Source organism: Plodia interpunctella, chromosome 24 (assembly GCF_027563975.2).
Source record: "Plodia interpunctella isolate USDA-ARS_2022_Savannah chromosome 24, ilPloInte3.2, whole genome shotgun sequence".
NCBI classification, from domain to species: Eukaryota; Metazoa; Arthropoda; class Insecta; order Lepidoptera; family Pyralidae; genus Plodia; species Plodia interpunctella.
In genome coordinates this window covers 7,049,787-7,077,511 of record NC_071317.1, presented here as the reverse complement: position 1 = coordinate 7,077,511, position 27,725 = coordinate 7,049,787, and the positions used below count along the sequence as shown (strand labels likewise).

The 27,725-nt window shown below is 38.9% G+C and overlaps 2 protein-coding genes across 3 annotated transcripts; one reads left to right on the top strand and one right to left on the bottom strand.

Annotated features, from left to right (window-relative positions):
- Positions 1-45: 45 nt before the first annotated feature.
- mfrn (mitoferrin) lies at positions 46-27,684 on the bottom strand. Of its 2 annotated transcripts, none has more exons than XM_053763651.2 (8): positions 27,350-27,684; positions 20,166-20,251; positions 10,389-10,519; positions 10,084-10,140; positions 3,605-3,720; positions 2,683-2,865; positions 2,410-2,571; positions 46-2,084 (listed from the first exon to the last, which is right to left on the bottom strand). In XM_053763651.2, the coding sequence occupies exons 1-8, from the start codon at positions 27,467-27,469 to the stop codon at positions 2,082-2,084; spliced, it is 858 nt and encodes a 285-aa protein (XP_053619626.1). In that variant the 5' UTR covers positions 27,470-27,684; the 3' UTR covers positions 46-2,081. The 2 variants fall into 2 exon arrangements, with proteins under 2 accessions (XP_053619626.1, XP_053619625.1); XM_053763650.2 differs by having other exon boundaries at positions 46-2,081.
- Positions 23,249-23,739, top strand: LOC128680465 (general odorant-binding protein 69a). Its single transcript, XM_053763652.2, has one exon. It carries the CDS (start codon positions 23,285-23,287, stop codon positions 23,693-23,695), a length of 411 nt encoding a protein of 136 aa, XP_053619627.1. The 5' UTR covers positions 23,249-23,284; the 3' UTR covers positions 23,696-23,739.
- Positions 27,685-27,725: the final 41 nt, after the last annotated feature.

Sequence of the window (27,725 nt, the reverse complement as noted above, 5' to 3'; positions counted from 1 at the left end):
TGATGGGAGTCGCCTACGTGAAACGTGTATAATAAAACAACTGCATATTGTCGAACATTTTATTACTATGTATTTTGACAATTGTTTGCTCAAAAAATTTTGAACTTGTCTCTGGCCTGGCCAGGCAAATCTAAACATTAATTTCTATACAAATATTTAAACTTTAAAACTCTTAATTTAAATTAATCTTAAATTGCTATAAAACTCATATAACAAATACAATGTACACAAACAATAACATAATCGCGCGTCGGGCTCGCAGCACCCCGCAGCCCCGGAGCCGCTGCGACACATAACAACTAAACTGTACATAATATAATTTCAAGAATAATACGAAACAATCGTGTCGAATACGTCGTTCGGAAATGTGAACCCTGTACTGAGACGGCCGGCGGCCGACGTCGCCGCCGGCGCCGGTTTGCCGAGAGTCTGACTAGCTGCCGCGGTAACGGGAGTCACCTCATTGTACAACTTAACGTAAGTGTATAATCGCGTGAATCGTTGGCTCACAGCACTGAACTTAGTAAGTACGCTGGACTCGTTTCCAAATTATTATTTTGCTGCTTATAGCTAGCAAAATGTTAGAATCATTTCATATTACTGGAATTGACTTGATTTGGGGTTATCTCGCAGTAGGTATTTATAAGGGCGGCTGCACGCGTGGTTTCCGAATCAGGTTGAGAGCATTCAGGTCTCCGAATTACGATCTTGATTCGGACACAGAAAGAGTGCGATGATAATATTGAAAGAAGCGGAGCGGAGCAGTCGCGTGTGGAGCGGCTACGTTCACCTTTTACTAAAAATTACTCAAATGTATAAAACTCTCTAACTCTTTAATTCCGTATCTAAAAACTGACACGTAATTATTCATAAACGTCTTCCATTACATTGACTCCGCCACAGCCGTTTGATAACCAAAGCAAAGTTATACAAAGATGGTGACGGCTTCTTAAACGTACCTAACAAGATTTGGACTCACATAAATTCACAGCACTCGTTTTAAATAACTTCTAAATCACGACAAATTGACCAATGCGTACGCCATCTTTGGACAGTGGTCTGACGGCGGTGGCAGTGAGCAAATCTTGATCAAATTTGTTCGAACAACACAATACTGTGTCACACACACATCAACACTGGTCTAGCGTACCAACGTAATCTCTCAAAGTTCAATACATCTAGGAAACATTCGCGCTAGAAATGGAAAACGAAATAAAAAACGCACAAATCACAGACGACTGCCCTTCACTATTTACATTGCAGTACACTGCGGCGCTCCCGGACCAAAGGAAAGATCTTGGACCTATCACGGTCGCCAATAAAATGTATCCATGTGTTGATTGGTGTCAAAAATATGATGAATAGACATTTTTCTGTTATTTAAAAATCAAAATGTTTTGCGAATATAAATGCTATATTTTTGATACCACGTCGGTAAACGCACTCGTGTAAAGTGAAACAGATTTATTTACGTTAGAACAATCGGAGGTCGCCCGCCGTCGAGGCCCATGGCCCTGTTCTCGCATAAAACACAATTTAACGCTAATTTTGAATCTTAATAAAAAAATAATACTTAAAAAAATACTTTCTTATTAGTATTTACACTTCAGCATACGTCCCTAATGTATTTTATTATTAAATGATTTGATATTCATCGTTAATCCTTTGATCAGAGAAAACCACGTTAACGCCGGTATGAACGTACGAACAAATGCTATAAATAAATAATATAAATAAAATATTACACAAGTCGAGCCAGCTCCGAAGTAAGTTTCCACAATTCATAACAATATTATGTTTTTATTTGCACAAACATTATGATTTTATCACAATAGAATATATATGGTCGTAATTCAAAACGGTCCGTAACACAACATTCACTCGCGCAAAATAAGATCGTTCGAAGCAAGTGATCACTCGTTCGCACGCTCCCGCCTGACTATGTACACATTGCGGCGTCCGCAGGCTCTGTCCGGCCGCTAGTCGGCGGACGTGGCCGCAAGTCGGAGCGGGACGGCGATAGCGCATGAGCGCTGCGCGTGCGCGGCCGTCACGCTGCCGCCGCACGAAGGCTCCTCTGTCTACTGGGAACAAGACACGGCTATTAATCAGGGCCCGTACTTCGGAAAGCACGTTTGATCGTCGACAGACTTGGCCAACCTTTAGTTCTAATCTGCGATTTGATTTTAGTGATACAATTTTTAAAATGTTTTTATATCTGAGACCGTTACATAACGTCTTCACACATAACTCTTCTTGTAGTATCAGTTAAGAAGATCGTGTAGTAAGTAAAAAAATGCAACGACAACTGATCTTAACTAACGATAGTTATCGAATTTAACCGTAGTTAATATCAAGTGTTCCCTGTGAGGCCCGTGTGGTGAGTATCGACGTCCGCAAGGCACGCACCGCGAGGATGTGTTTGAAGGTCTCGTAGGTGAGCCAGCAGATGGCGGCGGCCGGCATCTGGTACAGCACGCGCGCGGACACGCCGCGGAAGAAGGCGAGCGGGCCGCCGGCGCGCAGCACGGCCGCCGCCGCCTGCACCAGTCCGTCCGCGCGCACCGCCTCCTGTCGCCCGACAGTTATTTATTACAATTTATGAGCACAAGATTATTTACACTGTTACTCGCACACAAAAGAGCGTACAGAACACATATTTTGAAGGGACAGTCAACGTACCTGCGTGTTGAGCACCGTCTTGCAGACGTCGAGCGGCGTGGTGGCGGCGGCCGCGAGTGCGCCGGCGCAGGCGCCCGCGGCCGCGTGCGCGCGCGGGTCGTAGCTGCGCGCGGGGTTGAGGCGGGCCTGGACCCACTCGTACGTCACGAAGTGCAGCGCCGTGTACGGCACGTTCATCGCCACCTGCCGCGCGAGGGAGGCTCGTGCTCATTTATATAAACTTCGGAAATTTATAGTTCAAGTAACAGTGAAAATCAAAATGCATTATTGCGTGGTTTAAAATAAGAAATTTTCTCTAACAGGGTGTTCACTGAAAATGTAAACAAATGCCCTGACATCCCCTAATTATTTCAAATTTCCAGACCATTGTTTCCAAGTGTTTGGCAATTGTATGTTCAATGAAGAATACTATACTAGTGGCGGTAAAATTTTCGTAAAAAGTAGCTTACATTACTTATCACAATCGGTCCAGTAGTTAAAAGAAACAAAATACAAATTTTTTCAAATACAAATCTTATAAGGACAAAAAAAATACGCTAAAACCATCCTAGTTTTAGCATAACACAGTAATTGTCTTAGCTGCCGGGCATTCCAGCAACAGCGACGAGAGTGAGATATTTTACCAGACGTTCATAAACTTTTGCTGTTATTGATTTTCAGACTGTAATATCTTAACATTTTTGTAATGAAGAAAGATAAATTACATAATTACAGGGGGAGAGGAAAACCAAAAAAGAGATGGGTGGATTGTTTGCGTGAGAGATAAAAGAAGTGGGAGCATGACAGTTGGCTTGGACACAGAGACTTATAGAAAAATTAGATAAATGCATAATAAAAATTATTGTATAGAGACGAAGGGCGACTTTGTTTATACTATAGTATTTAATGAACGACAGAAGTAGATATAAAACTTAGCGAGTACCTGCGTGCCGTAGGAGCGGTAGAAGGCGCGCAATCCCTCGGCGCGATACACGCCGCGCGCGCACTCCCACACGCTGCGGTACTCGGAGTTCAACATCTGCATGCGCTGCTTCACCACTACAATCAAGTAAACATGTTGCCGGGGCTTTGTTGATTCTTTTGGTTCCCCCACCCCTTTGAATATTCAAGTAAATGGACTGCACAAATGCTCTGAAGCTTTCTAAATTGAAACTTCCCAAAAATTTACAATTGTTTCTTATAAAAGATACTTGCAGCTAGGCAATTGAAAAAATAAACGAAAAATAATATAAAAGATAATTGATATTAAAAAATTGTTATACGCGGATTTAATATGTAAGGTTTTTTAAACTTTATTGATTTCAAGATCGCAACGTATATCTTAAAGCAGAAAATACCATTCGTCGCAGAAACATAAAACCGTAAAAACGAATCTCATCTACACTTAACTGGACTATGTCTGTACATTGGAGATATTTACGAAAAATAAATAGGAGAGGACTATTTAGGTTCAATAGAAGCCAAATAATATTTTTTAGAATTTTTGTCTGTCTGTATGTTTGTATCTACTGCAAAATCTACTGAACGGATCTGCATGAAATTCGGCACAGAGATAGAATGTAGCCTGGATTAGAATATAGGCTATTTTGTATCCCGAAATTCTATCCCGAAAGGGGAGAAATAGGGAGTGGAATTGTGTATGAAACTTTTGTTATTTTTGAAGTGAGACACGAACAATTTTTGATTTACGTTCATTTTTAAGTTGAAATTTAAAAAACAAGTTTGTAATTATTTACCTTAAATTTATATAAGAAAAATACGGATATTAGCGTTCACATGTGGCGCCATCTATTATCAGGTAGTAAATACCTGATAATAGATGGCGCCACATGTAAACTCATAAAATTGAAAATAAAATCGTGGAAATAATTTTATTATAGTTCCCATTAAATAATTTTTTTGTTAGAAAAAAAAATACAGTTTATTTTACTCTCGCCATCGAACTTTCACCATTGAATATAGAAGCTGAACTCGCTTCAATTTTAATCTGATACAAGATGGCGCCACAAGGAAATAAAACAAGCCCGCCGTCTCCGCCGGGAAATTATATCAAACTCGAAATACGTACGCACATAGGACCTTTTGGATTTTCGATTCGAATAAAATACATTTTTCTTTTGCCTTAAAGGTATCAAAACTATGCCTTCCCGAAAACGTTTCCGTTTCTGCGCACGCTTGAGAAGGTTGACAAAAAGTCGACCGGATGGTAATGAGCGTTTAGCTTCACAGCGTTCCAAGATTGCATAGTCTAGATCCCACTCTTTGAGACTCTTTTGAAAGAGAATGGAATGTTTGGATGCTGCCTCTCGATCTATATCATCTATATCTATACTTATAATAAAACTGTAACTGGACTATGTCTGTATATAGGAGATATTTACGAAAAATAAAAGGAGAGAGCTTTTTACGGTCAATAGAAGCCAAAACAATGTTATTTTAGAATTTTTGTCTGTCTGTCTGTATGTTTGTACGCGCATCACACAAAATTTACTGGACGAATCTGAATGAAATTCGGCACAGAGATAGATTGTGGCCTGGATTAGAATTCTACTTTCCGAAATTTTATCCCGAAAGGGGAAAAATAGACAGTGTAAATTTGTATGAAACTTCGTTATTTTTGAAGTAAGACACGAAATAAGTTTATAATTATTCAGTTTTTTATTTAAATTCGTAAAAAACACTTGAATTTCAAGTAGAAAAATCAGGATTATTAGTTTTTCTATCTGATAATAGATGGCGCACGGATAATTAGATTCATTACCTGATAATAGATGGCGCGACATGTAAACATATAAAATTGTTAAATTATAATTATAGTTCGCATTAAATTAATTTCTGTTTTAATAAAAATTGACAGTTTATATTACTCTAGCTGTCGAGCTTTTACCATTGAATATAGAAGCTCAACTCGCTGCAATTTAAATCTGATACAAGATGGCGCCACATAAAAGGAAATTAAAATGTAATTTCGAGTGTCCGCCGGCAAATTATATCGTCATATAGAACCTTTTGTAGTTGTAGTTATTTTTCGAGATGAAAGGTACCCTATGTCCATCCCCATACTTCAAACTACATATAGGCAAAATTTCAAGAAGAGTGGTTGAGTAGATAGAGCGTCAAGAAATAACAAACTTATTTTCGCATTTATAATATTAGTTAGGATTTGAATCCAAGCCTGGTAAGCATTCTGCAGAATTACTGCATAATCCCAGTCGTAACTAATCCCAATCCCAACTAATATATGCGAAAGTATTTGTTTGTTTATTTGTTACCTCTTCACAGGTCTATCACATATATACTCAACCTTGAAATTTCTCATATATATAAGAATATGGAGAAGGATATAGGGTGCCTTTTTCCCAGAAAAAACTATGGTTCCCGTGGGATTCGAAAAATCTGTATTCTCTAACAGGTGGCGCTAAATGCGCCGAGTGAATTTTGAATCAATAAAATTAACAGGAAGGTGGAGACATTCGCTAATTTTAGAATTTCTTTCCCTAAGGGCGTGATTGTATGAAACTTGGTCTTTCTAGAAGTAGGCGCCATGAAATTTTGCATTTACATTTCCAAATTATCCAAATTTCCGTGGGATTTGCTATAAAAGACTGCCAGACTTTGAATTTTAGTACTATAAAAGATCAGTAGATGGCGCAGAGTGTATGTTAAAACGCGAAATGGTTAGCTTTTTTACAATTCCCGTAGGATTCCCGACTAGAGATGTGAGAAAAACAGAGAAATGAACTATTCTCAGAAATGTTCTCTCTTGCGATTAGGAATTTTAGTACATACTATACAATAGATGGCACTGAGTGTGAGTGTATTTTGAAACGCGAAACTGTTTTCATGAGATTGGTTGACTCTGGACCCGACACAAAAAATGTGAAAGTACTTTTGTTTGTTTGGTAGTTTGTTACCTATTCACATTTTGTCTACTCTACAAATATTCTAGAAATTTCGCATATCTGTAGTCAGTCGCAGGAGTACGATAAAGGGCAACCAAAAAGTTCTATTCCTATGGAATTTACTATTAACGACTCTGCAATATTGCATTGCGTTATTTATCCACTGATACAATCATGGACACAGAACAAAGCTCTTCTAGCCTCCGGCCCAATAATGCCCACTAATTTTCCATTGACAGACACAGAAGATTGCAGAAGTAGATAAGTACATCTAGAACAGACTTGCTTTTCCCATCCCAGGCCTGTAGCGTTGAGAAAACGAACAATATTCTATACAACAGATTTGTTCAATCCTATTCCACTTTTTCTATTTCATATAATATCTACGATAAAAGTAAAGTGGGTTTATATGTTCCTCTTCATACTTCTATTCAATCGACATTCGTGAAATGTTGCAAAAATATGATAGATCTCTGAACTGTCCCCGTGAGAAACTGACGCAGGCGAAGCCGCGGGCAATAGCTTGTAATCAATATTATACTAATATCTACATGGTACAGTCAACAGCACATCGGCCTACCCAAATTTATTGCAATCTCGCCGCTATTACCGCGCCATACAAGTTAATGCAAGATAGTTACCCTCCCCCCGACGGGTTCTCATCTTGTCGCGATGGTGGGGCTTAGTAACCGGGGGGGCTGGTCTGACACAACCAGTCACCCCGGTGAACCAAGAGGAACCCAAGGCCCAGAGACTTTGGTGGGTGCTCTGGGCCTGGTGGACGGTCCCCTCGGTAGTACTGCCATTGGCTGGTGACCCGCCACCAGCCTTTGGATGTGGAAACCAGAGGGGACCAGAGGTGGGGTCGCGGGGGTTTGTCCACCGCGACCACAGCGCGGCCGTGGCGCTGAACACGGTGCGGTGGGGCCGCAGGGGAAGAGGAGAGTCGGTATGTCTCTCGACCATCCCCCCTGTCCTCTGCGGCCGAAGGGTGGCTGCCTCTGTATCGGACGCAATGTGTGGGTGTCACCTGCCTATCACCTCTTGCACCCGTACAGGGGTAGACTTGGGTGCCCTGTGGCACCCAGGATTTTGTTGTGTGTGTCCTGTGTGTGTTGTGACCGCTGGTCCTGAAGGGACCGGTGCGGTGATGCCCGCTCCCCCCGTCAGCTTTCTGACTGGTGTGCGTAGTGGGCTTGATGGTCCGCGCCACGCTCGCGTGGCGTAAGGGGCGGGTGGTTAGCACTTGTGCTTGCTGCCCGCCCAGGTCGGGGCCGAAAGGCCGGCCGCGGGGGCGTCGCGGTCGAATGCCTAGCGACCCCGTGACGTCCCCATAACGGCAGCGTGAAAACGCCCCAGGGGTTTAGTGGGTAGGCTGGGCCGACTAGCGGCCCAGGAGTCCCACACTCAGTGCGTAACAAGCATTCCCCTGGGTAAACAAAAAAAAAGGGTAGTTACCCTGTTAACAAAAACATTGTAGCCATACAGTTCACCAAAGTTGGGCTTCGGTGTATACATTGCTCGTGTTTTTCATTGCGGTTGATAGAAGTTCAAAAATGTATCATGATTTAAATAAACTGTTATCAACCTCTGACTGGACAAATCTTACGCCCAGACAGAATTAGTGACTTTGTTTTTAACTATGTATTGATAGAGTATCAATGGCGTTGCTATCGAAGAGATAACATGTCCTCAGGGTCACGCGTCGCAGGCGCCGGGTGATCCCGCTATAGTGTTATATTGCGATAAGAATTGACATAAAACTCTGAGATATGTTATGGAGCAATAAACTAATAGTTCGCTATCGGAAGTTCACTGACTGACCCACAAACACGTAGAGAACCGCAAATATTATTTTCTTTTTGTGACGTATAGAACCGTTATAAAATACCTACCTATGTAGGTAACTATAAGAAAAGAAATAGCAACTTTATCACAAGACACCTTCAAATGTCCATTAATATTTCAACAGAGTAATCTTGCATTTGGCATTACTTTTAAAATTATATTTTCAGAAACAATATTACACGGACCAAGGTCTATATTCTACATCTGATAGCAGCTTAACAATAAAAGCAAAGCAATAATAACCCAGCATATGATTGTCCTTGTCGATGCGGGATGGATTGATTTTACAAAACAAAGATCTTACTCCACTGAAAACTAAAATCTATTGGACACCGTCTGGAAGTAATCCTAACTGATAAAACATACATCAACTTTAAAATAAGTTACCAAATTACTGTTTATAAGGCAGTTTGAACTAGTACATTGTATTGTCAATTTAGTCAAATTTAAAAGTCGAAATGGTGACATTTAAATATTTTACAGAGCGATTATATGTATTTTGTTTGACGTAATATTTTTAAAGATACTAAAAAATACACCACACATAAATTCTATTCACTTATAATAGCATAGGATCAGGAATAAATAATAAAAGTCAATCAAAATCAGTACATGAAGTCCAGCAGCCAGCCTTGACCTCGCGCGCGCTCGCGTCGCTCTCAGCGCGGCGCAAGTGACAGAACTGGTATGGAATCTCCCAAATCCGATCTCAAAACACGAGTCCACGGAGACAAGGAGCATTTAGTGCTAACTAACTAACGGTAGTGTGCGTACGATGTTACGCAGGCTCTATGTATGTATGTATGGACACAAACACATGGGCTTTTCCGGGCGGCGGAGACGAATGTTGACTCACGCTGCTTCCCGTGTTTGCGCTCATAGTTTTCCTTGTTCTACTTCATGCAAGTGTATTGTTTACTAATCACCCCCCTTTGACAACTGTCTGACCGAGTTACATTGCATTTATAATATCAGTGCAAAAAAATATTACTAGGTGAAATATTTATTCTTTTATAAATTATTTTGCTTGTCCAGATGAGAGATTACATGTCTTTACTCAGGTATCTAACCATAAAAATTAAAATCCAAATCAGTAAGAATTGGGATAAAGGTTACGGATTTACATATTATGTATGTTTCTAATTCGCGTTTCACTATCGTACATTGCGCAATGGGGGCTGTTGGTTGACGTCTACCACTTGGTGAACCTACAATGTTTAGATCCGGTGCAGTAAAGTTTCCGACACGCGAATAACAATAATGTAATTAGTGTAAGACGCGTGTATAATTGTTAGAGGAAAATACACCGAGGCCGCGCGCGATCGGTTTCTCGGAAACTGGTCTCGTCTCGGGGAATGTTGTGTTCAGTGAACTGTCTGAAGCGACCACGCGGAAGCTGTGCCGTCTTGTTAGTTGATCACGCTCCTCTATTACTGCTCATCATATCTGAAGCCTTTGTTAGAAACTCTTATGATGATGGTTGACCTTGCAATAGTGGGAGTTCTAAAATGTTTTTTATGTAGGTATACGTATAAAGCGGCTTGGATCTCTCAAATCAAAGCAATTTATAACAGTTACTAGATCGCCAAACTGGACGAATGCTATAGTAGGTACTTATGCTTGTGAGGTATTTCATGCATTCATAATTAACCTTCTGCGGGGTTGGAGACGGCATCATGCACCAGCGACGCTAAGCATCCAGACAAACCTGTAACACCAGAAAATATTATTTACTCTTAAGAATTGGACAGAAACTATATAACGTCTACGCTAAACGTAAACGTTTGATTGATGGTGTTATAAATTTTCTTTATGTAGATTTTTTCCCCTTTCTACTCTTACAAGAAATAAAAAATACTTAAGAAATAGACCTGTCGGCGTGCTCGTAGGTGGCGGGCGAAGTATCAGGTACAAGCTAAATGAGGCCGTGGCCACCAGGGATAGGGTATGTATTACCGTGTGTAATGTGTTCGTGCCGATGCCTCGTGAGCTGTGAGAGCGAGCGCTTGGCGTGCTCGTAGGTGGCGAAGTAGCAGGCGTGCGCCGGGCCCGCGCCCGCCACCACCGCCGTCATACCGCGGATGGGCCTGTAGCAATACAATTACAACTATTTTCATACATGCTTTAAATTACTAAAATATCACTTTGTGGTTTGAACTTTTACATATTGAATACTTGTTAGTGGCTTCCTTGTTTCTATTCCTGTTTTTGTTTGTAAATAGTTTTCCAGTAATAAAAATCAAAAAATACTGAAATGTGAAATACAATTACAAAGCCACGATGTTTTTTACATATATTTTAAGCTAATAAAAGTATTGTTAAAAAAACGGTTGGTAACGTACATAATATGTATGTAATTTATTTGGGACAGATCTCATGGTTGCAAAAAATAGTACAACATTCAAAACATAAACATAAGTACGACATTCGATTGAAATACTGAAACACAGAAGTCGAATATTGATACATTAAATATAAACCACAGGGTCACGTCACTGAAAATAACATACGGGTGTTTATTTGTCATTCAGGCGAACTCCGAGCAAGTACGACATGTGGTACGACAATAAAGTCATTTATTAACTTATGTGAAAAAGGAACACCTGAGGGTACCTCCTTAGCGCCTCTCTTAATTATCTACTACTATTATCTCTGGTTTCCTACTATTATTCTACGTTCGGTACTACCTCTTTCATTCTTTTCCCAACAATCAACCCAAACGAAGAGAACTACAGCATTATATGGGAGATACGTTTTTTCTCACACATGTTTTGAAGATCCTACAAATTGAGAAGTGAAGGATCTCTATTAACTAAATAGAAACTCAATTATGTACAATAATGCTAACAGTTACCTACAATATCACATTAAATGCGATGCAAACGCATGCATTGTATACAGTACATGCATGTTTATGTAAATGTTTCAATAATTAGTTTCCTAGCAGTGCATTTATTTCAGTATTTGGTATGTATTTTCATTTTGCAGATTTTTAGTTTCTATGAAAACTAGTCTCGCTTTCCAAGCTCCCATTATTTAACGTTAATTATTAATAAGTTTGTTTTTTGTGTAAAAGTAAAGATATGCTGGGTTTATTATAGTTCCTATAATCTTTATGGAAAAAGCACATTAGTTAACATTAATTCAATCTATATCGCTTAGTAAAACAAAATGTCAATATTAGCAATTAAAACTGTTTGTATAAAGCCTCACGGCCGGGGCTTGTATAAATGATAGCCAGCAATATTTCGGGGCATCCGCAGACAATGCCAAGGGCAGCGGACATCGATCCTGAGCGTCGCGTGCCACCCACCGGCTGCTAGTCACAAACCATAAGCCTAAAAATATTGATTTGTTGAGTCCATGGCACAGATGATGAATCGACGATATTTCTTCATGTCCGTATTTTATTCCAAAAAATCATAACGTTTCATATTTATTGCTATTTTAATTAAACGATATAACATTGTAGAGTAAACGCTAACAAAATGTGTAATTTTTTGTTGAAATAAATGACTCACTCATTTATTTTAATTAAAAATTACACATGTTCTCCATGACAAAGAAGATGAATCAAGTCACTCTATTTTAACATCACATACTATAATTGATTTTGATATGTTTTCGAAGATAGTTTAAATATATATTTATCATTGCTGGTTGTAAATTAAATGCAATCATAAAAGGTTTCTGAGAATAGGAAGGCAAATGGCATCTCGAGAGGCAATGGCATCTCATATACAATAGGCAAGTAAACTGAAGAACAATTATCTAAGTACACAATGTTATTGCCAGCAAACAACCGCCGCAACGATAAGAATTGCAGGGCTGATGTTGCTCGTGCCGCTCTCCCAGACTGTCAGATAGCGAACCCACTGATATAGGCCATAGACAGAAATAGTTTATGTTATTTTACGCATATCTTTGAGCCCTGACCTTTGACATGCCTTTTAGCTTCGCTTGTAACGAACGACATGTTTGTCTAAACAAATCTTGAAAGTCAATGATGGGCAGTGATTTTTCTAAGATTTCTACACTGTCATCAGTAGACACAAAAAGCCAGACTCGCTAAGAAGAAGTACACTTCCTAGAGCTGCTAAAACCGAAAATCACAACAAAGTAAAGCCAAGGCGTCCTTTGTTAGTATTCGCCGGGCTAAACGAATCAGACGCTATCTGCGAGAGAGCGGAAGGAACCTCGCGATTTCTAAGCGAGCCAAATGATCGCTTCCTCTTATTATAACTATTCTAAATTTGCGGAGTGACGCTTTGGCTTCTGTAGCGTGTACGCGCAAATGAAATTAACCTTCGATCGTTTTCAACTTACCGGTTCCGTCCGACGCACGCTGTTTACACACGCAATACAAGTTTTTATCAAGTTAAATTTATGAATAGAGATGTTTGCCATGTTACACTGCTGAAGAACAAGAAGGAGCCCGTCGCGTCGTGTAAGTAAAAAAACATAATGCCTTACGTTTCAACGAATAAAGGCCACAAACAAATTGTTAAAGATAATTCATTATTTTAACTATTCATAATAATGAGTTTTTAGTAGTCGATAAATATCGTTGATTATACTGAAGGTAAGGAACTCTGACATAAATGAAACTTACCGAAATACTAGTTTCGGACTGAGTCTGCACATGTACAGAACGATGGAGACTGAAGACTGCACATGCACGAAAGAAAGACATTCAATTTTAATTTAGTTTAGCGAATAAAAAAACATTTGGATGAAAAAGACGAAATGTGATAATATATTTAATGATGATGATATCCACACTACGGTGGACAATAATATGGCGGAGCGCAACCACTGGAAAATGACGTGACGCCTATGCAAATTGACAATGATTCAGTTGTTTAGATTGCTCGAAAATAAAAATATGAAAAATACAGCAAAACCGTATGTACATGGCACTATTGTATTCATAGTCGCATATGAAGAACTAGTGAAGAACTTCCAAGGTACAGGTGAAGCAGTGGCGCAGGGTCGAAAGTCATTGACCGATACCGACATTTCTCTAAAAATTCTTCCGTTACTGAGTGACTGACTGACAGACAACGTGCAGCCGCAACCACTGGCCGTAGGAAACTGAAGGTTCCCTGGGGAGTGTAGGTGACCACTAAAAGAGGATTTTTGGAAATTCTACCGCGTAAGGGTTGAAAGGGGTGAAAAACTTTTATATGAATGAGAATGAGTTCTACACCGTTGAAGTTAGTGACTTGAAAATTTGGATTCTAGTTGTTTACATCAAATTAATATATTTCAGTTTTATTTTTCTGAAAATTAACCATCGACCCATTCAAAGGGGGGGGGGGGTTTGAAAGTTGGACATGTTTTTTCAGTAGTTTGATCTTTTTCTCTGTATTATATTCATCTACCCCCTTTTTTATCGTTGTCATTAACATTTCGTGGCTAGTAGAGTCGAGCAGTGTTGTAAGGTGTAAAGGCCTATTTAAGATTGAGCGAGCAACAGTCTCATTCAATAAGAAACAGAGGTCAACAGGTCGTTATCTATATACTTCACCGAAAATATAAATGGTTCTGTCATATATCAGCTCGTGGCGCGACACGATTGTATTCCGTTTGTGTCGATTCAATGTCACGCTGATAAGAGATAATTTTTCTAACACATACAGACAAGTATTCAAATATTCTTCATGAAGTCACAATTACATTGTAATCGTATGTAAATGCAGTCAGTAGGTAGTCATTAACTATGCTAAACGTTCATGATTTTGCATAATCTCAGATGATGGTATGACAGTTAAAATAAGTAAATATATATTTTCCAGACTATTTATAATAATGTCGGGTGTGAACCGTCTTTACAATAACGACTAATGAAAAACGAGTAAAAACAGTAACGACGGAGGCTTCAATCACTGAAGAGGATTTCTAAATGAGAAAAAGTTTAATTTGTTAACTAAAATTAGCATATTATCATATCATTAAAGATTTTTATTAAATCGAGGCCCGTTACAATGTTTTTTCAAACAAATAAACTTTTGAGTTTTATTAAATTGATGACAGAGTTTATTTAGTCTCAAGAAGCGTTTAAGTAAAATAAAATTTTACTTATTTTAAACCGCATTTATTTAAAAGTTGCGGAAAAAGCTAGTTATATAAATTTAGCTTTTTGAGTATTTCATTGTAATATCCCTTTCACCAACGAATGAATAACTATTCGTAGCCTTTTACTGAATATTTAATTAATACAAAAAATATACATGCGCAACGTGAAGTTATATTTGTGGCATATTTATTATAAAAATGGTGGTAGTAATTCAAACTAACGTGTACATTCCCCATTGTTGTGCCCCTATGTGGCGTAGTTTACGACAAATATACACTGATTTTGGATAGTTATATCTGCCGTAGACTCGGCCGTGGACAGACTGACAAAAGATATCGTCAAGAAAGCGGATCCTGGGCATCGACGCACTAACATCTGAGGATATCGGAAAATTGTCAAGATGAGAAAGAAAGAGAGTCTAAAAGAAAGAGAGAAATTTGTCAGGCTGTTGTTTGAACAGACTAAGAAAAGATATTAACGCCAAAACATCATCTCGAAGTAAATGAGTTCGCATCAAAAGTGGGAGTGGCTGTCGGTGACTGTGTCAGAGCTGTGTCTTATCACCGGCGATTTGCTCGATCATTGATATGCTTGGATAACTATCACGACAGGATCGTTTCTGTTCACAGACTAATTACGACAATTAATTCGCTTTACGCAGTTTATTTGCTTCATGTTGTTATCATGCAGGCATTTGCAATATCATTAATTAAACACTAAAACTATGTATCAAACATTTGCAGTATAAATTGCTTGTTTATTTCATTACTAACATTTGCCCGCGGTTCCGTCCGCCTAGTCAATCCGCCACTACATCGTATTGTGAAGGACAAACAAACCCAACCCAACATCATACTCTCTTTAGAACTATGGTATGCAAATAGAATAGTCTTTGTTTATTGTAAGTTACACTCGATAAGAAAATTAAGAATGATTAGAATATATGCAGCAAGTTAGGGGCAAAGCAGTAATAAAATACGTAAAAGGTTTAATCAAGTAGATGACTGTGTTCAATTATAGTAATTTAAGGTAGAGGTGAATCGCAATGATGGAAATGAAAGTTTGGTATTATTTCAAGAACTGTTCTGTTATTAGCAATGTATTAACAATAACCCGCAGTCCCTGCGTCCACATGGGGCTGAGAGTGATGACGTGGAGCGAGCGGCGGCTGCGAGCAGCGACACCAAGTGCTTGAACATATATATGATAGGTGTACTCGCTGATAACGTGTTATCAGGAGACGATTCGTAAGCCGAGACTTTGTTGGTTAAATTACATCATTAATTGAAACAGAAAATTAGACTGTGTGTTTGAATTGACTATACAAATATAAAATATCTTTAAAGTATAAATATACATGATACAACTGCTCTTTCCTAGTAGGTAACATTTAGGAATCCACTAAATTGGGTGACAGCAAGAGCCTTAACCATATTTATCTCACCACGTCATTGGACGAAGTGAAGGTTATACTTTGTAAAGATGAGTAACTCTACTAGTAAAGTATTCTACCTAATATTAAAGTCAAGTTGACATTAATTTCCGATCAGATACCAGACGCATCCGAATTCATCTTAACGAAATTCGATCTACCGATAACTGTAGATAATCTTCCAAATCACAGCATCGCTAGACTATCACGTTTATTTCATAGATACGGGCGAGGCGAGTGATGCAACATGTGCACAATGCTTCAATCGAATCTATACTTGAAGCGGTGACAAATCTTCGAATCGAATCTAGACGTACCTCCACATCCTATAGAAAGCGGACTGATCTCTAGAGGCTGACTTGTAGGACAACTGCGTTTCGTTCGCGCAACTACTCTATGATATCGAGCGCAACATACCCAATTCACCCACCCATGTTGTATGTCATTTATTTAGTTTCTGATATATTTTGAATTTTAACCCATTTTTGTGGGTTATTTTATGTCGACCTAGCGACATGATTAACGTGTCTTCAAAAGAAAGAAGACTTAGGAAAATAGCAGTAATGCACGCCACCACAAGATATAGGATTGCCTACTTAGAAGACTGTGTCGTTGCTCACCATGAGCAGTTTATGTAACACACAGCATACACTGGACTAAAAGAGACTGCTAGCGCCGACTATCTCCACTACTATTTAAACCACGAATACTACTATCTCAACTACAGACCATCTGAGAATATGAAGCACAGACGAATCAATCATTATATGAACAATACTGCCATTTCCGCCTGTGATGTGAAGGATGCGACAGCAACCGTAGTCATATCGGGGCATGTAGGTGATAGTGGACAAGTTACGAGAGATTACGGGACATTATCAGAGGTTACGCAAGCAAGGTACGGCAGATAGAGAGAGATAGCGAACCGCAGCCTTACGTACCGCTGATTGATAAGCCTCTACTATACTCTACGGCCTGGATAATTATAGTTTGGAGCATCCTAACACTAACCTCTGATGATGTCATAATGATGTCTGAGATGCATACCAAAAATGTGTCATGAATTTAGTAAAGTAGCTACTACACATGCTTGTTTCCTTGTTCAATACCTACAGATATCCATCGCATCCTTTACACTCGTCAATCTTGTTAAACTACCAGTACCACAGCCGATTTTCACCAGATATTAAAGAGACATCCACTGCCGACTAAACTGCCACAGCTAGCTGCATCCCCGTTCCCCATCCCCACGTTTAGCCAATTGCCTCACGTATAGATGCTGGACATATGACTGTATGAACCATGTTAAAATGATCTTCGTGGTTTAGATTAAAGCTAACAAGCTATTCGATGCGAAAGTGAATTCAAAACTTTAGTTGATCAGCATGAAGTCACAAAAAATTAACAGTGCTATTAACTCTACAAAAACATATACAATCTTATCAAGATTTATTGGAACGTCTTTCTTGCACGCGGGGCAGGAAAGGTGCAGCGTCACGATTGCGATGCTATTCACGCGATACACACGCTGTTGCGAATAAAATAAAAACAATAAAATTAATGTCATTGTAAAATGGTAATATCGTTGCCCTCGCCTGCCCTGCGCCCTTGCAGGCCTCCGTATTATTTGCCAACGCGTGACTATGAGGCTGGATAAGAGTTATAAAGGTACAGTTAACATCACACCAAGGAAACCAAACATTCACACGTAATTTGCATTACTTAATAATAAAATGATATAGGAGAATATTATTATATGAAATGAAATCGTCGTTTCATATACACAAGACGCGAAGGCGCAGAACGAAGAGACAATACTCAGCTATTTTCAAATTGTATATCTTCGAAATTATCAACAACTACTTTTAAACTTCAAGATGACATTTTCCCGTATTTTATAATCAAGAAAACATCTTGGCCAAAGCGGAAATCTAAATGATTATGATTTATTAGCTAAGGTTTGAAATAATGGTAATGGTGAAATACTCTATAAAAATTGATTTGTGTGATTTGTCCTAATATATTTATTATTATTATTTGCATCTCCTTTTGGGATTCACGGCACATAGTCCGGTCCTTTGAGAGGCTTGCGTGGGGATATGGATCCAACACGTAGAGGCCCTTTGGAGAATTTTGATGTTGTGTAGGTCTCCCGCCAAGACCCGCTCCCAGATATACCAATGAAATGATATGCCCATGAGCAGGTCCCGGTGGGAGTGTGAACTATTGCAGAATAATGGATAAAAGAAGAAGTCTATAGAATGAAATTTGGATGGACTGAGAATGGGCTATTGCAAAGAGTTCGGTCTGAACTGACTATTCAGTGGCAGGTGGTGACTCGCCGCTCACTGGATGGGCCCCTCAAATCAGTCGCCGTGATTGGCGACAAAGGGGCAACATTGACGTGGGCGGCTAAGGGTGTAGAGAGGTGAGTCTGCGGGGCGCGAAATCGTGGTGATCCAGTCAGACACACCCGGCACACAAACTGTCAGTTTACACTTCCACCCTTCGAGCATATAGCAGCTCTTGCTACTCCACTCTGGCCGGCCGATGAAGGCAAGCCAGAGGTAGGGTACCTGTTACCTCTCGGTTTCCACTCCGACCTTGGGGAAGGAAAGCGGAGGTGAGGAACAGGGGCCTCCCCTGGGAGCACTCAGGTCCGTGGGGTCGCTACTCCCCAACAGCTCGCCACAAGCTGCCCTGCGGGCTTTATTATTATTATTGCTAAGAAAACCAAGGTGAGTGTTTAATTTCACATAATTATTAAGACTGCCACAGTAAGAATTAATAGAAAGAAAGACGACTGTGGAGAAGGTTAAAAGAATCTTGGCCAGTCTTGCTTTGTACATAACCAAATACTGATTTCATATTTACACTACAGAAGAAGACATAGACCAGATGACATACAAGTACACAAAAGTGGAGGGTTAATGCATCGGGGAGGTCGTGAAGGTCGGTCCTCTGAAGAGATACGCGGTCACGTACGCTGATAACTGATAGTGTGGAAGATATCGCGGCAACGACTGATTTCACCGACGGCAGACTTGCGGCAGGCGTCGCGTTTTTGTGTGACCATTCATAGCCGAGGTCTCGGATATTTGATTCATTATCAGCACATCCATTATCTACGACTTCACACACTTCATAATGATACCAAATACAACCGATAAATGTTGCCTGGGGATGTTCTACTTTTGCACAACGTAAGGGCGCACATTGAACTGGGTCAGATAGAACAAGGTCAAGGTAGCTCGGCTGCGGTGATGACAATGTTATATACATTACTACCCTGTGACTTCGTGCGCACGTAAAAAAATTTTTTTTTCATTACCGTGCGCATTTCGGAAAGTCCTCTCCTACACTCCCTTAGAAACCAATCGTATACTAAGTTTCATCTTTATACGACCATATTTTCGGCTGTGCGTTAAAATCTGTGATTTATAGCATATTACTCAGATTCCTTTATCGCCAGAATAAATTTTAGGCTGTTTCAAAATTTTATATTGATGATTTTGCTTTGAAAGATAAAACCTTGGGTTCGACGCCTACAGATCTAGACAAACGAAGAGACCACTGCGTAAAAAGCGATAAATGTAAAATGCCGTATCAATACAATACGTACAGCAATAGATCACGCGTATCATAAAACAAATAATAAAAGACGTTGGTTTAATGATAAAAGTGCTTCTTGTTTCACATCACGATATAACTGAATCATCTGTCGTGCTTGATACCTAATGACCAACGCGTTTTTCTCTAAGGAATAATTTCCAAACCTACTTCGTTATTAGTTAAAAAACTTTTTTAAACCTAATCCGGTTTTGTAAATAGTTCAAGTTTATATTTCAACTAGCTGATGCCCCCGACTTCGTTTGCGTGGCCGAACAATTTTTACTTTAACTCACTTTCGCATTTATGATATTAGTTAGGATTAGGATATGGCCATCAAGTATTATATTTCAATTATTCATAAAACAATGTTAATTTTGAGAAATATTTGATGTTTATTCCAACTTGATAATACGTTTTTAGATATATTAATTGTCTGATATTTATTGTCCATCAAGATACAGGGAGATCGCTAGTTTTGGTAGGATATTTTCATGCGAGCGGCGCGAGGAAAAAAGTGGAACTTTTTAAAAATGTTATATATGTAAAAGTTGTTTAGTTTATGCTGAGACGAAGTGTGGCATCCTTGTATGTGAGTTGGAGAAGATGTTACCTGAGCAGGCCCTCCTGCCGCACCATGTGCCTGAAGGTCTCGCCGATGGTGCGGTTGTGCGTCGACCGCAGCGACTGCATGCGAGTCTGCAACCAACAGTGTTTAACATCAACAGCGTTCAACAATAACAGAATATACACACATTACAATAGAACCGTTTATTCACAAAAATACAGTACATTGTTCACGGAAAAATGAAAGTCACAGATTCGAACGAGGGCGTATATTTCGACCTGAGACGTTTAGTCGATGCTCGCAGACAAACAGAGTTATGAATCATACTTTATTTCGGCTTATAGTGGCTTTTACGCCACCTTCCTACGTGTGTATCGTACACGATAATAATAGTAATAGAATAAAATACAACTTCTAATACCTAAATATAAATAATTACAACAACGTCCATCAAATTAAAATTCACATTCGCAGTACCTGTGTATTTCGTTTTTTTTTTTAAATATAATGATATTTTTGCCAGTCTGAATTATAAATATATTTTTTTAAATATTCATTGCTGTCAATATTGATGTAATACGTCTGTCTAAATGACATGTGGGTGCAGGGATTTCATATACCGACCGGGGTATATGTGAGTCCTAAAAGGAACAAAGGATTTTCCATGGAATTAGTAGGTACTCCGTACAACGAAGTACTTACTAAATTCATGGGAGTTTCATACATTTTTTTCAAGCCGTATCAATTATGTACTTGTCACTTACGTATAAGTTCAAACATGGAGTTACATTCTTTCGGATAAAAGGCTTTTTTCATCACTTTCTAATACCAATACAATCAACAAGTATAAGTAATGTTTCATCACGGTGTTTCATAGTCATGGGAATCGAGTATGTCACGCTCACTCAAATGGTGAAACTGGTGGTGGCGTCGTGGGCCTGGCCATTAGGTTCCCTCTATTATATTTAAGCTTCGCGATGGCTGACCCATACGTCAACTGGTGAGCGGATGCTGCCAGGGCGATCTGATCAGCTCGATTCTCATATACGTATATATATTGGTGTGATTAATCGTGTTTTACATTTTTTTTATCAGCACTCGATCACAATCATAACATGTATACTGTTTGACTCCTTCCCTTTATGTACTATGTTATACTATTAGAAAAAAAAAACGTAAACTTCAATAGGGAGTAAAAGGTAGGGGTTGGTAAACAAAAACATTGCCGCCTTCTTCGTTAACAAAAGTTGATGAAAACGTTTATTTTACAGTACTTTATTCATAGGAAAAGTCCTTAAAAATTCTTTATTTAAGGAAAAGTCCTTAAGCATCCGTACGCATTCGTTTGTGAAAATATACAATACAACAGTGTTGCATATTCGGGTGCCGAAATATTGGGAAACAATAGATAAAAAACTATGGGAAACCGCCACACGCTGCAAAATATTCGAGCCAGTAAATGGTCAAAAATATGCTCAAAACACTTCACACCTGACGACTTATGAAAATATGACTTCATACAGATAAGGCTTTCAGTCAAAATCAAGTCAAGTTTATCAGTTTACCACCACGGTTAATTAAATAATGCAGAATATAACCTAAAATGGTGTTATTATTTTCAGGACCAGTTTACCGCCCTTCAGCTTTCTCATGGTCTAAAACTAAAGTCTTAAAAGTGTACTCAAAGGTCACAAAGAGCTGCTAAACGTGAAGCTAAAAATCAAATAATATGTATTGTCGTATATGAAGTTAACCCTATAGACGGTTTTTTGTGTTTATATTTTGGATTTGAAAGTTTTTGGGTGGAAGTGGTTACTTGATTATGTTGAAGATATGGTGGTCGACAAGAATCTCACAAATAAGCAGTGAAATGTTATATCAATAGTGTTCAATAATTTATAAGAAATGTATTGTGTTTTACAATGGACTTAAATCATTTAGCAAATTCGTCTTGTATGTAACACTTTGTGTTCTGAAGCCTAGTCAATAATACACTAAATCCTTTTTTTTAAACTCGCACCTCGATTGCGAAAAAGGTATTTTAGTATAAAATTCGAAGTCTTGGAACACCTGATGGAGAACCATGATGGTCCAGCTTAACTTAGGAAATATAGAAGACGCTTTAACAAAAAATGTTCAGCCTGATTAGCATTTTGAGGGTAGTTGTACAAAAATTATACCTACCTCTATAATAGAGGTAGGTATAATTTTTGTGTTATCAAGTCAGAAAACTATTAGTTTAAATCAGTATAAATAAATTGTTTAATTATTGTTTTTATTTCAAATCTTCCCTCTCCGAAACATAAAAAATACTTATCCGTTCCTTTTATTTTATCAGGAACTGGGACATAATCTTGGTTTCCGTCATATTTTCGAAATCACTTATACCTCGTTATAAAGAAGCAAATGGGCAGCTATTATTGGCCTATTAAGATTTCAGTAGTTCCACATAGCAAAGACACTACGGCTGGTTAAACATACAGTCAACATTATAATGCTTAGTGACCGTTCATTCTGACGGACACGATTATGTGACGGACAAATTTCTGAATTAGATTTGAGTATTCAGTGTGAAACAAGCGTTTCAAATATTTTTTATGCCTATATTTATAGATACTCTTTATGAAGAGTTTATTTAAAAAAAAATACATTAAAGGGTGTAGCTATTACAACTGGGGCAGTAGGTGTCGGGCGTTGTACCCAGTGATTGGAAGATCGCCAGCGACGCGTCAGCTCTTCTGCCAGTAAAAGTTCTACTCAACGGCACGTGATACAGCGCATTAAATGGAATTTCTGAGCCTGACGTCCTTCGACATGTCATATCATTTTTCAAAGTATGAAAATTACGGAGTATGCCGCCCGCCCCGTAATACTGGTGACACCTCAAAAACTGTTCAGACACAAGCCTCCAATTTGCCAACATCCTGACGATATCCAATTATGCGCAATTATTCTATATGACTCCGCGTTATCACTGAAAAAATAACATGGTGGACGCGGAAAAGAAAACACGTTCGTTTCATGCAAACAGTTTTAATAACATCATCGGTGGCAGATGTGTAATTTAGAGATCATACATAAATTGTATGGTGAAGCATCGCATTGGCATTGGGTACTCTGTTTGTATATAAGGTAGGATCGGGTTAGTGCATCGTGTATGGGAGATGACTCGGCTGCGAGTGTGGGTAGTGGTGGCGGCCTTGGTGGCGGCGGCCGCAGGCATGGACGAGGAGATGGCTGAGCTGGCCAAGATGGTGCACGACAGCTGCGGCGAGGAGACCGGCGCGGACCTGGCGCCCGTGGACAAGGTCAACGCCGGCGAGGACTTGACCACCTTCTCGGACCCGAAGCTCAAGTGTTACATCAAGTGCATCATGGAGACGGCGGGCATGATGACGGATGGCGAGGTGGACGTGGAGGCGGTGCTGGCCATGTTGCCGGACGACATTCGCGCGCGCAACGAGGCCGCCATGCGCGGCTGCGGCACGCAGCGCGGCGCCGACCACTGCGACAATGCCTACCTCACACACATCTGCTGGCAAAAGGCCAACAAGAAGGACTACTTCCTCATCTGAACATACAACACCTGCACTCAATAAACCATTTCAACTGTTAACAAGTGTTCTTTCTCATGAAGAAGCCTCATTATAGAACGGGAAGTGTCTCCCCGTGCGTTCTGTTTCAGTAATTACTTACTTTGCTGTTACTATAGCAAAACTGATAACCAATATCAGAGGCTAGATTTCAATGTAAGAAGATGGGGACATAGTATAACTTTTCTTAGTCTGTTTTTGCAAAAAAAAATTAAGTACTTCGGTGTAATGTGTGGCGTGTGTCCCTTGAATAGGACTACTCCATATGATCACGTGGATGTCGTACGAAGTGACTAAGGGACATATAGTATTTGCAGCTGATAGGTAACAATAGCATTCCCAAAAACTTTTGACATGCCTCTGTTGGTAAATTTATTTATTTATTCACGAACAACTTTTACATTGTTTGAAATTCATTATAACTAAATCATATATACCTGGGCTTCACGTGATCAATAAAACCAAAACCAGGCACGAACCCACAGACTTAATATATTACTCCCGAACCCAACAGGAAATACGCGAAGATAGAGAGGAAGGTGAAGCATGTGTCAACCATTTAATTGGCTGGCATTATCCAACCTGACTTCCAAAAAAATATAGCCATTATTTGCGCCATAACCATGTAAATGTCACTCTCTAAAGCCTCAATTTACATAATATGCTAATAATACCAAGATAATATAATTGAAGTTGATATACTGTATATTTATTAACAGATGGTTTAGAATCTTTTTTTATAACAGCACATTATAGAACCACATTCATTCATTATCGAAGATTATCGAAAATAATGCAACTTCGATAACAAATCATAAATGGGTTTTGATGATATAAAGTACTACTACATAAAGATTAGTATCTATATCTATACGCGCTGTTTCCCGCTTTGTGATCGCAGGGCTTAGCACATTAGTTAGCTTTATCACCGAATTTAGCGTCGTACCAGCACATTGGGAATCTGCTGTAGTTTGACTGCGATGTCTGCGATCGCTGCGTTGACCGCGACCTGCAACCACCTGCGTTTACTTCTTCCAATCGTCGACGGAGTTCTGCGACTTCCCTCTCTCTTCTGACTCGATGGGCTGCGGGAAGGCAAGGACATACTTGCAACATTTGGGAAGCGTTGGGGTCAGATACTTTATGCGGTCAGCTAAATCCGCCAAATCATTCAAATTTTGGAAGTTGGTTGTCCAGCGAGCACGGTCTGAATTCCATGTGTGAGGCGACTCATCCAAATTGTCGGCAAAAAATCATCTGAAACGTCCAGTCCGGCGAGACTCTTCAAACGGCGCAAGAACGGTGACGGCTTTCTGTCGCCTAGTTGTTCATATGTCAATAACTGTTTCAACTAGTTCTCGCTCGATACTGTCAGACTTAACAAGTTCGAATTTTAATTTTTCGTATTTCTCCGTTTTAGGAGGGTTAACAATATTTGTTGTCTAACTTTCCTAATTACGCAATTTAATTTCGTTGCATCTTTTGTTATTCTAGAAATTGCAAATTGGCCTTCCTGCGCAAACCATATTTCCGGCTCTTCAGGCCAAAATAGTGGTACACGTATGGATACCTTATATACCTCGGATATTTTGAGGTCAGACTCCAGGAATTTCCACCGGTGTGCCGTTGTTCGTCGTATTCGGCATCTTTAAACTCCTTGTCCATCGCACTGAGTTACCGGAATCAGGGATGGAATTAAATAATGATGTTAATGTTTTAATAAAGTTTCTTTAATTGACATCAACATCTAAGTTGCCTCTGGACTACTATTAACAGTAGTTGTATGTAAGGCTGCCTACAGACATTTCCATACTAATAATAAACAGGTATCTGGCTACTATGTTATCTGGCTATGTGTTATGGCGAAACTGTTGCGAAGTAGATGATGTATTTATATTGCAAAAAAAATGTCTCAGAATACTTGTAGACATGTTTAGATATAACATAAAATTCCCAAGGAAAGAAGCCACTAGACTTGAAATAGAAAGTGAACAATAATGCCTTAAACATCTTAAAATATGCAAATATTGACAACAATCCAATTATCACCACAAACATTTTCATGTAAAAATGTTGCAAAACAAGTCTATTTTGCTTCACAAAGTCTACACTTTAGTCAATATGTATGAAAAAGTGGTTCTTTTTATGTGCACCCTAATTTTACCAGACCTAACCAACCTATTCTACACCTAACCTAAAGACCTAACATAGTCTACATTCTAGTCAAAATGTGTAGCTTGTCCATTTTGCTACTGTTACATAAACTTCTAGAAATAAAATAATGAATGTGTTATCTCATTTCTAGAGTAAACAGACGACCAAGCTACACATCGACCGCGCGAACAATACCTACGGTGAGAGAACAGTGTCTTACGTACTACCTCACTTGATTAATAAATTACTAGACGATCTCAAGAAGAATCTTACTTCTAAAAATATTAAGTTTAAACTTAAGAGTTTTCTATTAAATAATATAAATGTATTATTTTGAAAATAATATAAAATATGTCTATTTATTTTATTTCTTGTTGATGCTATGTCATAGCTGCCCAGCATTAACATATTATCAATTATTTGTTTATTGCTTTGGTTGTGTATATTTATATTAATGATAATAGATAGTTCTAGTCTTCAGATACTATATATGCTTGATGTAACTCATCCATGCAGGTCGCCACAAACCTCAGTGGTTTTTGAAGCAATTTATAGTCATTCGTAAATAAACCTTGTAATATGATGTAATAAATAAATCAATAATTTTCATATGATGTTTACCAATATTTAGTGAGATTCCTTGGGAATTGTATAATTTATTTTGTTTTTACCTGAGTGAACCAGTGCCAGGATGAGCCCTAGAATTAGATAAGAAATGCAAATTTACTAATTCCATAGTGAGATTATTTAACTGCCATTTATTCAAATTTTAGGACTACTTCTAGCAAACACATCAACAAATCTTGAGTAAATTGCTTGATTTTCAGTGTTGAAAAGACATTAGACCAGATGATGTCCACTGACCTACTTTATAAATGAGTCATTGATCTCCCGGTTATCTATCACAAAGTTTCAAATACAAACAACCTCAATATTTTGTTACAATAACAATGTTATGCCAAAAGTATAGAGATTACACAATTGGTGAAAAATTTCAAGGCCAGGAATCAAACAAAATGCTGTTTTTATTAAAATATTTTTTGTCTTGAGTGAGACACTGATGCATGTTCTAATTTTTAAGCCACAGCGATCATGATCAAGATATAATGGAGCAAGTTGAAATATATATTGCAATTATCCTCTTGGTTCAAGCGAGTGGCAAGCAAGTTCAAACTAATTTCTCCAACATAAAACGGGATGAAATTTATATAATTGTCGAGAGAGACGATATCGTACGCTGTTATGACACTGTCTCGTGGGCACAGGGGTATCAATGTACAACACTCAATACATCGCTAACAATCATATTCAGTCTAAAACAGCAGTCCGATGGGCAATTTTGTAATCAAGCAGGTGACTGAGAGATTTTTACATAACTAAATTGGCAAATTGTGGCGTAATAGGTAGGCCAGCCGACAACTGTCATCGTGATAAGGTTAGGTTATTCGAGCGCCGCGGCCGCAACGGGCTCCCGATGCTTACCTTCACGGAGTCGAGAGGATACATTATGCAATGCTCCATGACGCCCGCGATCGCTCCAGCAGTCATGTGTGTGGTAAAGTTCTGATTCGTCGGAAGGGCTTCATAGTCGTCAAAGTTCATAATACTCACTGAATACTGACACTATGCACAAAATAAACACAACAACAAGTTATTGGAGAAATTAAGGTTTGTTTCATCGAATTAATAATATCATTTTTACTGCACTATTTTCGTCACAAGTCATACAAAATTTAGAACAATTGAAATTGATTCCATTGAGTGCTGTAAGCACGCGCGACAGTCTGGCCTGCAACTATAAGTCAGACAGACAGTTCACACCACAGAATAAATAGTATAACAGATTATCTTTGACAGC